Source organism: Pithys albifrons, chromosome 10 (assembly GCF_047495875.1).
Source record: "Pithys albifrons albifrons isolate INPA30051 chromosome 10, PitAlb_v1, whole genome shotgun sequence".
NCBI classification, from domain to species: domain Eukaryota; kingdom Metazoa; phylum Chordata; class Aves; order Passeriformes; family Thamnophilidae; genus Pithys; species Pithys albifrons.
In genome coordinates, this window is record NC_092467.1 from 14,214,130 (window position 1) to 14,227,221 (window position 13,092).

Genomic DNA, 13,092 nt, shown 5'->3' on the forward strand with positions numbered 1-13,092 from the left:
GGTCTCACCAGAGCGGAGTGGAGGGGCAGAATCTCCACGCTCAGTGCTGGCCATGCTGCTTTGGATGCAGCCCAGGACACAGTTGGCTTTCTGGGCTGCAAATACACATTGCTGGGTCATGTCCAGCCTCTCATCTGCCAGCACCCCCAAGCCCTTCTCCATCCCTGCATTCCCCAGCCTGTACTGATACTGGAGGTTGCTCCAACTCAGGTGCAGCACTGGGCAAAATATGCAGCCAATTTTAGTTCCATTCCAAAAAGTTGGGTGTTTGTATCACAAAAAGCACCATTAAAATTAGATGGCCACACACTTACAGTCCTCTTGACATCTCAGCAGAGAGGAAACTGAAATAACAGCTTCATTCTTCTCAGGCAAATAAAGCCAGATCACCTGGATTTGCACCGAAGGTTGTCTAAAGCCTCAGAGATGATAGGTTAACATGGCTCAAACTGCACAGGTGGTAAGCTTATCAAGGCTGAAACACAAACACAGGTAAATTCAGACTGGCCAAATCTATCAAAAGTGTGGTTGCTGGCAACCATTTAGTGACGGGGTTTACACCAGGGTTAAACTCCATCCCCATCAACAGAACAAGCCCCCAACAAAATGATAACTTTTTCTCAGTACCTCTCCCACTGCCAGGTCCACTGTTAAGGAAGCTTGTACTTCTATGAAATACACTACAGAAATCCAGTGTACATATAGCTCCTTTGAGAACTTGACTCTGGAATTGCCTATGGTCAGGATAAGGAGAAAGAACAACACAATGTTATTCATGCAGCATTTCAGAAATAACCATAATGCAGGTCTCTGAAATGCCAGCAGTAGAGCTGCACACATCAGAACACTGAACCGACACCTAACAGCCACTTCACCTGGGTAAACTGGTTAAAAAAATGTATTGCAACATGTCCACAAACATAAAGAGGCAGAAGCATTTCTTCACAAGGATCCTGAATATGTATATGCTCCCAGGTACTTGAGGTTTTAGGATGAGCAGAAACTCGCGTTTTAGAGCATGGCAACAACAAAATAATACCAACTCTCTGTGACAAACTTGTGGAATTTCCAATGACAACTTAGTGTACTGGGGATTGCAGAAACACAGCTAGTCACAGGGCAATTTCCTTGCAGGAAAATGCTTTGATCATGTCAGAAAAGAAGCTGTAAGCTGGGGTCCGCCCAATGCCTGCATACCAAGCCTGGTGGCCTCTGACACCACTAGGATGCCGTACTCTCCCAGGACTAGTACTGCTGGACAACTCACAATTGCATCAGAGGAGTGTCTGAACCCTATCCATCTTGAAAAGATAGTGAAAATCCCTGCAAGTCAGATTAGCAAAGGATTTTTCTCCAACATGTCATTCTTTTGTACCTTCAAAAATCTTTATCCATATAAGGAAAAGGTACTTTTATTCATTCTGACACAATTTAGGCCACAAAGAGAGCCATTCCTTCCTGAAGTGCTGGGTCACAACTCGGGATCCTTGAAACAGTACCAAGAGAGCAGGTTTGATCACCAAGAAAGTATCAAGAGTAGCCTCCAGAAGTCCCCAAATTCGCATGACTACAAGAAATATAAAAAATAGTGAAAAGATCAGATTCATATTCCACTGCAATCCCTGAAAAAATATTCCATATTTTGAATACTTTGTCAAAATTTAGATGCATTGTAGCATGCTCTGGTATGTGCCTTTAAGAAACTAATACTTTTCAAAATCTCTAAGCAAATTTGTTCATATGGGTTGAATTCAGCCCACACAGGGGGGCTATACAAGAAAGTTCTGAGGGAACAGAAAAAATGCTGAAAGTAAGCATTTCTGTATCTGTAAAAAAAGCACCACAGAAAAGAGTAAATTAAAATATTTTATTAATTTGTTAACATAACAGTAAATACAAACCATTGATATTGATTCTTGGATGAATTTTATTAGGTACTCTCTAAGTACCTAAGAGAATAATTCAGATTTGTTGTTCACTTTACAATTAATTAATGCTTCAGTTACATCACCTTTCAATCTAGAACTATCTGGTTTTAAATTATCCTTTCCACAGGGGATAGGTTAGATTAATTAATTTTCTGTTGATATTAATGGTGTTCAAAAATTCCATATATTCTTTCCTTAGACTGAAATCAAAAACCTGTTTGGAGAAAAAAGAAAAGCGATGAGAACATTGCAAAGACTAAAGTACACATATTTGTTCAGTATCAGCATTTTCTAACTTAGATGGTCTGGTTTTAATTTCTTGATATTGATCATTATTCCTAATTAAATGCCCCTTTTTGTTTTAAAAAACTATTGTAAAAAGTTTACTATATTAATTTTTGTGAGAATTTGTACTTTATTTTTAAAACACCTAAGAGGAATACAAGATTAGGAAAAGCTCAAGTCCAAAGGGACTTGAGTAGTTGAGAAAGTGACATGCAATAGTTTGCATGGATATCATTGCACCCAAAACTGTAACACACTTTAATACATGGAGCAATTATTAATAGGATGATAAAGCTGCTAATATTCTCTTGAACTTCCTATTACTAGTTCAGCTACAGAATGTTTCTCAAAGGGCACTGGCTGGCAAAGCCACTACTGAGTTCACAAACATTCCTCTTCAACACAGCGACTGAAATACAGTACAATAGGTCGGCACAAAGCTGGTTAGAGAAGCACATGCCATAATGTTGGCCATGACTACAGTGCCTTGCAGAGGGACACACACTACACACTGGGAAGTGCTATTGGTGTCATTGGTGTCTTTGAGTTCAATTAATTTCAGGCTTTGTGTTTCTCTTTTTTTCTTCAATGGGCACTGTCAAGTTCTGGAGATAAGTTCTCATGCTCTGGCCCCTTAGAAGTCACCACTGTCCTATAGTGTCCTGGCAGCTGGAATTAGTCCGATGGGACACTGCAGATGGACAAGCAGCCAATGCCAAGTACAAGCAGTAAAGCTGCATCCTTTATATCATAAATATAACAGACTCACTACAAGGCAGTGCAAATACTTGACGTTTCCTTTCAGAAGTGCAGACATCTTATTGGAAGCTAGAAAAAGTGCCAAAAAATTAGGTACAGAAAAAGTCTCCCAGCACACCAACATAAAACATTGCCAGGTTGGTTTATCTGTATTTTTACCCTATGCTCAACAGTCAGCAGTGAACTTCAAAGCTTTCAAAGGGGTGTGGCCGTGCAGTAAGAGTTAACTGCTTAGATTCAATCAGTGGCAGCAAGAGCTACGCCACCTTTATCCCCATTTTCAAAAACATGGGTTAACCACAGTGCAAAAAATGGGGCAAATATTATGCAGTCTACTTGGGTCAGTGAATTTGTGAATTTACTAGTACTACAGTTTCCTTATTACACATGCTAGTCAGAAAACAATGCCTTGAAAGCCATGTTGGGGAGCAAGTGTGATAGAAACACTCATGAAGCCCAACTAAAAAAAATCCTGAATATTCACTTTGAAAACCCATTTCCACTATTTTCAAGTGAAATAGTTTTAGGTGCCTTCATCTCCAGTAATATGGAAGAAGAAAATCAGAAAAAAGCAAGAAAATAAAAGAGAGGGAGACACTCATCAGGCTACTTGGCTGCACAGAAAATAGCCTCACACTTTCCACTGACTTTTAGTTTATTTTAATTTTTCCTGTATGTTTCAAGAGAGTTCTCTTCCATTAGGAGCCACAGAGCTCCTGTAAAAGCAGCTGACTGCACTTAGGTAGATAGCACTGACAAATTGTATCTTAATTTAAATAAATGTTTATCTCAACTCAAAAGGAGTGCCCCAATCACTCACTACCATAAATGACCTACATAATAGGGAAGAAAAGGTGCTTTCAGTTTTCCGGTGTATTCCCTGATCCTATTGGCAAGCTGATGGGTTACATGGATGAAATGGATGCATTGCTGTGTCATAAAAAGGGTCACTGTAGAAAGGTGAAAAAGTTTTCTCTCTAGAAAACGCTTGTTTTACAGAAATAAGAGCAAGAGGAGGAAATTCAGCCCTGGGAGAGAATATGCATCTAATTCCAAGAATTCACTTGAGGGATAAATTCTGAGTTTAAAATAAAACAAAACCTTAAAAAATGAGCACCTCCAGGCTAGCTGATCAAGGAAGAAATAAAAAATGGAATTCAACTTCTTGATTTTGTATGTTCAGCATTTTTAGATCCTTTTGGTCTTCTGTGTTCTGCTTCTGTTACCAAACAACACTCCTCCCTGCTACCCCTAAATCTCACCACTGCTCACTTGCTCATTTGTTATCTTGTTTCTTTGATCAATGTCATCAGTAATTTAGAAAGGTTCACTTAGAGTACGTGATGTGGACCTATTCTTCAGCAGCGTTTGCTTATAAACTATTACCACAAGAGTAAACCCAATTTAGTTTTAGAGAGGAGCATAAAATATGAATTCATTGATTCTGTCTTTCCCTCCACAACCTGATCAAAAGAGGAATTGCTCAATGACTCCAAGTCAACAAACACAGTATAAAACTTGTGAATACTGTATTCAAAGGAAGAGGCTCCAGTGATACATCTCAAGGACACAGGAGGTAACAGGGCTCCAGTCTCGGGGGGCAATTAATAGCTTCTAGGAGAAAACAATGACTCTTAGTGAGGCACAATGTGCAAAACTGCGCATCCCACCTGGGAGAAAGATAGCTTGGGTCAGCTGAGTCCTAGCACTTAAAAAGCTTATTATCACCTTAAATTACACTTGACCTTGTACACAGTTAAAATTAAACCCTTCTGTAGTTCTAAAGCCCTACATGGTTGTACAAGAAATGCTACGAGAGATTACAAAATAATAATAAAGTAATAATGAAAAAAATCCACCACGGAAAAAAAGTCCTGAACCAACAGTTAAGACCGAACATAGTTAAAAAAGTGTCAGATTAAAGCTGTAACTCACCACAGCTACTCCTTAAGAATAAGGCTTTTTTAGTAATACTATGTCTATCTGATTGTTCATTACTCACTGCACAGCTTAGATACCGAGACCTAGAATAAGAAAATGGTGGTTTGACTTCCTAGAAAAAGCAGATGCAGACACAAAAAAATATTGTAAAAACACTCTGGCAGAAGGAACAGTGACATATATTAATGAATTTAAAGCCATCCTCGCTGTAGCCTAAAGTCACCTATGTTGGGCATTTACAAGAAAATCTGTTTGAATTCCATTTAGCTCAGAACAGGGAGATCATCAGTCAGAAATAAGTGCAGAAAACCCAGAACTGTTCTAACCAACATGGGACCTCTTGCCAAGTTTGTCTGTATTTTAGCCAAGCTGTACAGAAGCTCTACTTTGAGGACAAACAATGCAGGCAAGAATATATGATTGCTGTAAGTCACTTCTTGATAAAAGGCTGAGGAGCTTTGTTTCACGGTAAGACTAAAGCAGAAAAGCACTGGGAAAACTGCCTCAGGAAGTCCACACACAATATAAATCATAATCAGATTTTCCATACCTTTCTAGACACAGGAACTCCTAAAATATCAAAGCAATGTGACTAGAAGTTGACTACTCAGCCAATAGACTGAAGGCATATTTCTCAAAATGGATCTGTAAACTTGATGTATCTCTACTCTCTTTCTTGTAGTTACCTGTTCTATAAGAAAATCTGATGAACAGCATAGTTTCTTAATGAGATTTTCAGGACAAACCCAAAATGAAAGGTAGACTAATTCTCACAAAAAGCTCATCAGAATTTTCAGTAAGTAATAACAGAGACACCTCTTCGGCTCTCAGAGCTTACTGCTCAACTCAGGCCTGCAGATACTTTATTAGCACATGGACTTCTCTGGAAGGATTTCTACCTTGTTTTATCTACAGGCTACTAAGTAATATGCATAGAACATTCTGAGTCAATGCCATAATTATGCTGTGATATACATAACCTTTTTTTGTGATGCTTACGTATTGCATATTACAGCGAAATTATATATTTGATGGTGATTGGCAGCTTATTGTATAATATAAATACTGTTATAATTATGATATTAACATTTTTTTTATCCAGCTTTTTCTTCTTCGTACATTGTGTCTCTAAGTATTTGAAAAACTATTTCACACTTAACACCTGGGTTATGCACTCGCAGGTATTATTTTTTCCCCAAGTTTTTCAAGAAGGGATATTTCCTCATGCTCTTTGATTAAATGGCCTGATGCAGGGCCAATGGTATACACAGGAGTCTTCCCAGGGGCTTCAATGAACTAAGGAACAGATGGGAATATAAGACCTCTTGGAGGGTAGTAAAAAGGGACTATCCTCAAAAATATCTTTTGTGTGTTGTCAATGTTAAGGATTTCAAATCAGTTATCATTAATACAGACATTAATATCATGATTATATTCATACTGTAACCTTCTTTGAATTTAAATTTCATGGTGTGACTCACGGATCACTGAGAAAGGAAAAAGCTCAAACCTTCATTCACTCAATGAGGCTTGGATCCCAGGAAACGTGTCTCCCATCATGCATTCCATTCAGAATTTCAACATCACCTTCTGCTATTGTAAAATCAAATACCTATAGGAATTCATATATAGTTAACATCATGAACACAGAGAGAATCAGCAACCTCACATATATTCTGATATTTAAACGACAAAGATTCACTTAAATTTGAGCCAGAAGTTTTCTATATTTTTCCTTCTGGAAATTCTTCTTATACTTTATTGTACAAAAATACTCCATTAAGCTGACAGGCTCCACTGGGTCCTTTGCTCCTGATTGATTAATTTTTATTTGTAGACTCTATTAAGATGGTTTTGTAGCACTCTGGCCTCAGGCAAGGGTTCAAGCCAAGGGGAGTATCAAAGCTGTTTTTGACAGCACTCTATATTGACACTGCTGGAGGTATAGCAATACCCTGACTGGAATCCCTTTGGGAACCTGAGCTCAGTATTTCACATCCCAATGTTCAGTTTAGAATGTTGCAGTTCTTTTCCTCAGATCTTTAACCAAAAAGAATTATTAGAAAGTATCAGGACATTCACAAAGGCTGTATCTATCTTTTCTATGATTCTGTTTTGACAAACCCCTCACAGATCAGCTAACACAGAAACAGTGCTGCAGTGCCACAGTACTAACTCAAACTTGAAAGCAATCACCTGTCTTCAGGCACAGGTTCTTGCAGCCACTGACTTGCTGAGACCTGCAACATGAGTGACAGTGTCAGTGGTTTCTTAGCAGGTGTTTTATTCAGACATTATCATCAGAAAGTTGCTTCTGTTGTCTTTGACAGAGCTCCTTAGTGCTCAATAAAAAGATCCTGTGGAGCCTGAACTCCTGCCAAATGAGCTCCTCCCATCCTGCATTATACAGCAATCACTGTCTGCTGGAATGACCCCTGCAGTCAAATCTCAGTGCTCACTTTTAAGCCTAAATCAGGGAAGTCACAGAACTAGAAACCCTGTATTATATACTGGGAGTTAAATGAGAACTGTACTTTCACCAACTTGACTAGAAGCAGTAGTGACTCGGCAACACAGTGTCTTGGAGGAAAGAAAGAAAAGGGAGATGTGATAAACAACATTTTGTAACTGTGCCAGTTCCCTCATCCTCTCCACTTTAAGTGTTTTAAGTTTTGCTGCAACATATTCCCTCAGTTGTATGAAATGAATTGGTGGTGCCACAGAATAAACTCTGTATGAAACAAAATTAATCTAGATTTAAAATATCATTGGGGAAAATAAAATAAAAGGAAGGATTTTTAACCTGGTTATGTTCTCTGTTCTGGTTCACACTGCAGTACCACAAGCAACTGTGCTTGCACCACAGAAGGCTGTGTACATGTCAGAGTAAATAGTCAAGGCAGGAGCTATATAAACAGGCACGGCCACCAGCAGCATTCCTCATTAAATGTATGAATGTATGTTGGTTTGCACCTACACACACACGCACACGCACACAGACACACACACACACACACAGACATGACACAGACACACACAGACAGATAAAAATAGAAGACAGAAGTTTCCTGTCTTCTTGCAAAGTTTCCTCCTGATTTGCCAAACAGTGCATAGCCCAATAATATTTTTGGAAGTAACAATAAGATTGTTGTGGGGTTTCATGTCTTGTAAAGAAAGCACACTTTCAGATTAGAGAAATGGAGAGAAAAATCAAGTCATGAAACAAAACCATTTGCTATGAAAAGCAAATTAAAAAAAGGGTGCAGGAAAGCAATCATGCTGCCAATCCTCATTCGTTCCCACTTTTCTTAGTCCACCTTCACGCTGGAACCTTTTCTGCATGCTGAGTAGAAGGAAGAAGATAGGGGAAGAGTCAGTTCTGGCAGGACTGTGATTTCCTTGGAAGGGCTCCACCTTGGAGATATATCCCCTAGTGAGTTTTACAGCTTTCACACAGTGTTATGCAGAGCATCCAAACTCCTTCCATTGGACCTGTGCACCTATCCCAAAACGCACCTAACCATAGCCACAGTAGGATGTTCTACAACCAGCCAAGTAATAAATAAAAATAATAATAAAAACTAATTGCAAAAGGTCTTCTATGCATTTTTCTTTATACACAGTGATTAGCTGTCTGGTTGATTTCTGGTATTTTTGAGTTATGGTTTTCTACGATATTGTAGTAATTTTATGGTACCAGCATTTGCCAATTTTAACTGAGGTACCCTGGAATAAAACTGGTGTAGGAAAATGGGAAGGCAAATGAAAGTATTCAAAAATATCCGAATGTAAGTCACACTTGAGTGCATAACCAAATCTTACCTTGCAGTTTTCCTGTATCCTTTCCACTTTTGTTGATTTTGGAATAGTGACAATCCCATTCTGAAAAACACAGTGCTTCTCATCATTAAAATTTACAGTTTTGAAGAAAATTATCTGCAATAATTTCCAACCCAGATTACGTGGTTTATATCAACTTAACACACTATTTCATTTCTTAGTACTTCATGTTGAGTGAGAGAAATGGAATGATGCTTGACACTGCTTGTAACACTTACTTCTGAAAACACCTCATTGAAAGTTCTTATTCTCTACAATCAGACTCTTTGCATATTTAAAATACTGGCATGATTTGCTTACTACATTCCAAATTTCCAGTACAGCAGGTAATTCACACAGTATCAACATACTGAAGGCAGAAATACTTTCTGTGTAAATTCTGGTTTGATGCACAACACCCAAACTATTTGCATTTTTTTCCTGAGAAAGGAGAGACATTTTCATTACCACCCTCCATTACCTGTATACTCCAGCGTATGCAAATCTGGGCTGGAGTTCTGCTGTATTTCTTTGCCAGCTGAATGACAGTAGGATGAGTTAGTGCTTCACCTTTGGCCAAAGGACAGTAGCCTTCAAAAACAATATCTCTGCTCTTACAATAATCAACCAGCTCCTGAGGTCTTTGGAAAGGGTGGTATTCAACCTTAGATAAACAGAAATAAACTTTTAGTAAAAACCTTGAGAGTACATTTTGTAGAAAATGTCATTGATAAATGAAAATATTTTTTCTCTCCTGTTTTAAAAATGCAACATGAGTGAAATCCCTGCTTCTGGGAGGCAGAAGACACATGAAGGGTATTAATCAACAAGTATATTGCCAGTAATTGGCACCACAGTTCACAGTGTATTTTCTGTTTCCCTCAGAAGCAAGGCATAAGGAGCAGTTAGTTGTCTGCCTGACCTGCAGTTGGACTTGCACTATTGTTCCGATCTGTATTTGAGAAAAACATGCAAATGCACAGTGGGAGTCAGCGTCCCGTCATTTTTACTGGTGCTTTGAGACTACCTTCTCTGCCCCAAACCTACGTCCTTTCCTGTTTCTTTACTAATCTTTGAGTTGCACAGGCAAGGGGAGGGGGCTGAGCAGGGACTGGGTTTGCAAGAGACCAACCAGAACAACTTGCTTAGGATGAGGGCCTGACCTTGGAAGCAAAGCCTGTTGGCATGGATTGTACATGGAAAATCCTGTATTCTGTGTGCACTGTCACCATAAGCTTATGCAAGGAAGCAATCAGTATGAAGTGTGAAGGAGACCCTTTGTAGGAAGGAAGATCACAAATACCCAGAAGCCAGTTAAAAGAGGAAAAGTAACAAGCTACAAAGACACAGTTGTTGGGAGCAAAAGGAAACAGAAGTTATTAAAAAGTAAGGATCTCAGAGGAGCCACATATTCTGGCAGGTAGCTAAACCCAAAAGTGAACCTCTATAATATTCCTTAATATGTTATTTAAATAAGTATTTCACACTTTATACATTGTAAGAGGCATACCTTCCTCTGCATTCAGATGAAAATGAGTAATGTTTTCTTTTACACAACACATAATCACGTTATGGATTTTTGTGACTAGTCATCCCTATTGCTCCAGGGATCGAACTCTTGCATATTTTGAAGACAAACACTCTCGTGAACAATTACCTCAACACATGGAATCTGGAAAATTTCTTCTGCCACAAAGGACAAATGAACATTTCCTGTTTCTCATCTTTAGTACATGTTGTCTTTGCAGACAACAATAGTCAGGAACAATAGGCTGGCAGTCATTCAACGTGTGCTAAGAAAAAGCTGTGCTCCTGGAAGGCTGGGCTGAGTCAGCCTAAAGCCGCTGTGATCTAAATTACTAGGTGGACTCGGGAACAAGGTTCAAGCAGCAGACATCCATGTCCTCAACCTTTGATGTTTCTTGACCCTTGAGTACCCTTTGTATTTCATGCTTATGCGTGTAAGAGCAGTGTTTAGGTCATACAATTATTCACTTGTTTGCACCTGAGCTAACTACAAAATATTTTCACTGTATTTATGCAGAACTGTGAGGGGAGAAATGAAAGCGCAAGCAGGGTGCACTTCTCGACTATTACAATAGCAATGAGCACTTTTAGCAGACATTCTTTACACTAAGTATGGCAAATAAAGTAGCTTAGAAAATATTAAATAAAGAAGGATGTATTTCATATCAAATGCTGAAAAATCTGCAGTGTCCCTATGCATCATGTGACTTATTTCAGCATTTATTACTAATGTAACTGCAAGCAAAATTTACCTGTGGGTCTAGTAAGATTTTAGACAACACGGTGTTATCCCAAAAATGCTTAAAGCAAGAGCGGCATGCTGAGATGCACCTGCCTGTTTCACAAACAGAATACACAGTTACAACTACTTCCCACCTGGGAAGATTATACTTTGCATCTTTCACTCAACCGAGAGGCTCCCAAATTTTGTGAAATGCATTTTGGCACATGCAATTCTGTGTTGGTAGCAGCACGTGTTTTTCTTTTTAAATACATTACTAAAATAATCAAATGCATAAAATAAATAAACTAAACTAAACTAAACTGAACTAAACTAAATAAAATAAAATAAATAAAATAATATAAACATTTTTGAATGTATTTTTTCCTGCAAACATTCTGGAAGGTTCCAGTAGCACCTAAATCCTGAGCTACAAGAGGCATAAGGTGAGTGGCCAGCATGTGCTTCCCCTCAAAACAATAATTCCTACTTCCTGCCTTGCCCCACCCTTGCTATTTTAGTCACCAAACTTTTCTGAGGCAAGGGCTGTCTGTCATGAGGTGGTAGAGGAAGATCCTGATCCTTTCTGGCACTCCACCCTAAGCGATTTGTGCGTAAAAACTGGCATTTGTTTAATAAAACAGTTTGCAGTTCACATTACAGAACTTTCTGCAGTTGTTACTTGGTCAGGGAGCCACAGGGGACCTTCTAACTAAAGCACTGGTTTTTGCAACAGTCACGGCAAAATGGGGGAAAGCTGAGCCCAATAACAATTGTGCCACATGGCCCCAGAAAGTCGTATCTTGGATAATGGTACACAAAAGCCTTACTCCCTCCACCCTGCTGTGGGTCCCTTTCATCTGGTAAATTTTCCCTGCATCTGGAATTCAGTAATTCTGGGAATGCTGTTTTACAATTATTTCTCTTTATAAAACCGAAACACAAGCCTATAAATATTTTCCCTATAGAGGAACAATTCAGGTGAGTTTATGCACAAAGAGGTTGTTTCCTAATGCCTTAAATATGTTTCTACCTTGTACAAATATATACAGTAAAGCTCAGTGTTACTGGCAATATCAACAACATTCCTAAATCTCTCTGAGATATTATACAGTAATTTGCAGCTCCCTAAGAGTGAAAAAATATTGATGAGCATTCCTACATGGAATTCAGAGTGGAACAGCTAATATTTGATTTTAGTGTATCACTTTATTAGATGAAACACATATATTAATTAAATACTTACAATATGTATTTTTCCCCTAATGAGTGACAGGCCTATGAGCCTTCAAAGAGACTTCAAAGATTTCTTTGAGCATAAACCCAAACTTACTATTGCCAAGTCAATTACAAACTCTGGAACACAAACCTGAAACTTCTTGGTTTTAGGCTTCATTCTACATGATGCTAGAATAAAGTATTTATCATCATTTTACACAGAGTTTAATAGTACTTTTAATAATATATTGTAATTTTAAAAAGTGCTTGCTTAGTAATAAATACCTTAGTAATACTAAATTCTTGAAAAGACAGGCCTTTCCTACTTCTTTAAAAGCCATGATGACATTGGATTTTTTTCCAGGAACTGAGAAGAGAGGCAATTATAAAACCTGGCTTGTAAAATAGAGGTGTTGCTTGCTTCTTCTGCCTTCCTACTTCCTCCTCTTGACAGGAAAAACAACTTTCAATTTTAACATCACAAGAACTGCTGGAATTGTAAGAACATCCTAAATTCTAAAAGGGAAATGATTTTCCTCTGCTTGTTTTTTACATATTTAGAGTTTCTATACAGTGATTATTTGAGAATGTTTTGTATTTAGAAATAAAATGTTTTTTATTTGAAAGAGTACAGTATTTTATGCGTAAATATAGGAAAAAATTGTATTATAAATTGTGGACAGTGAAATAAGAACTCAGTACAGTATTTCCAGTTTCAATTTGAATTTAGGAATTCATTAGTTATTTGATGGTACTTAAGTAATCTCACCATGAGACTCAGTAACTCTTCAACACTAAGCAAGAAACAGAATAAATACTCTTTTGAAGATAACCTGATTTCTAAACCTGGCTTATAAGATTTCTATAAATCTAAAAAATGTAAATTAATGCTAT

The 13,092-nt window shown here is 38.1% G+C and overlaps 1 protein-coding gene across 1 annotated transcript in view; it reads right to left on the reverse strand.

Moving 5' to 3' along the window:
• Window positions 1-2,053: 2,053 nt before the first annotated feature.
• LOC139676520 (uncharacterized oxidoreductase YtbE-like) overlaps window positions 2,054-13,092 on the reverse strand; it is a 44,531-nt gene continuing 33,492 nt past the window's right edge. Inside the window, 4 exon segments of the mRNA XM_071565585.1 lie at window positions 2,054-2,142; window positions 6,424-6,525; window positions 8,736-8,795; window positions 9,214-9,396. Of these exon segments, the coding sequence (XP_071421686.1) occupies window positions 6,430-6,525; window positions 8,736-8,795; window positions 9,214-9,396 (339 nt within the window). The 3' untranslated portion in view covers window positions 2,054-2,142; window positions 6,424-6,429.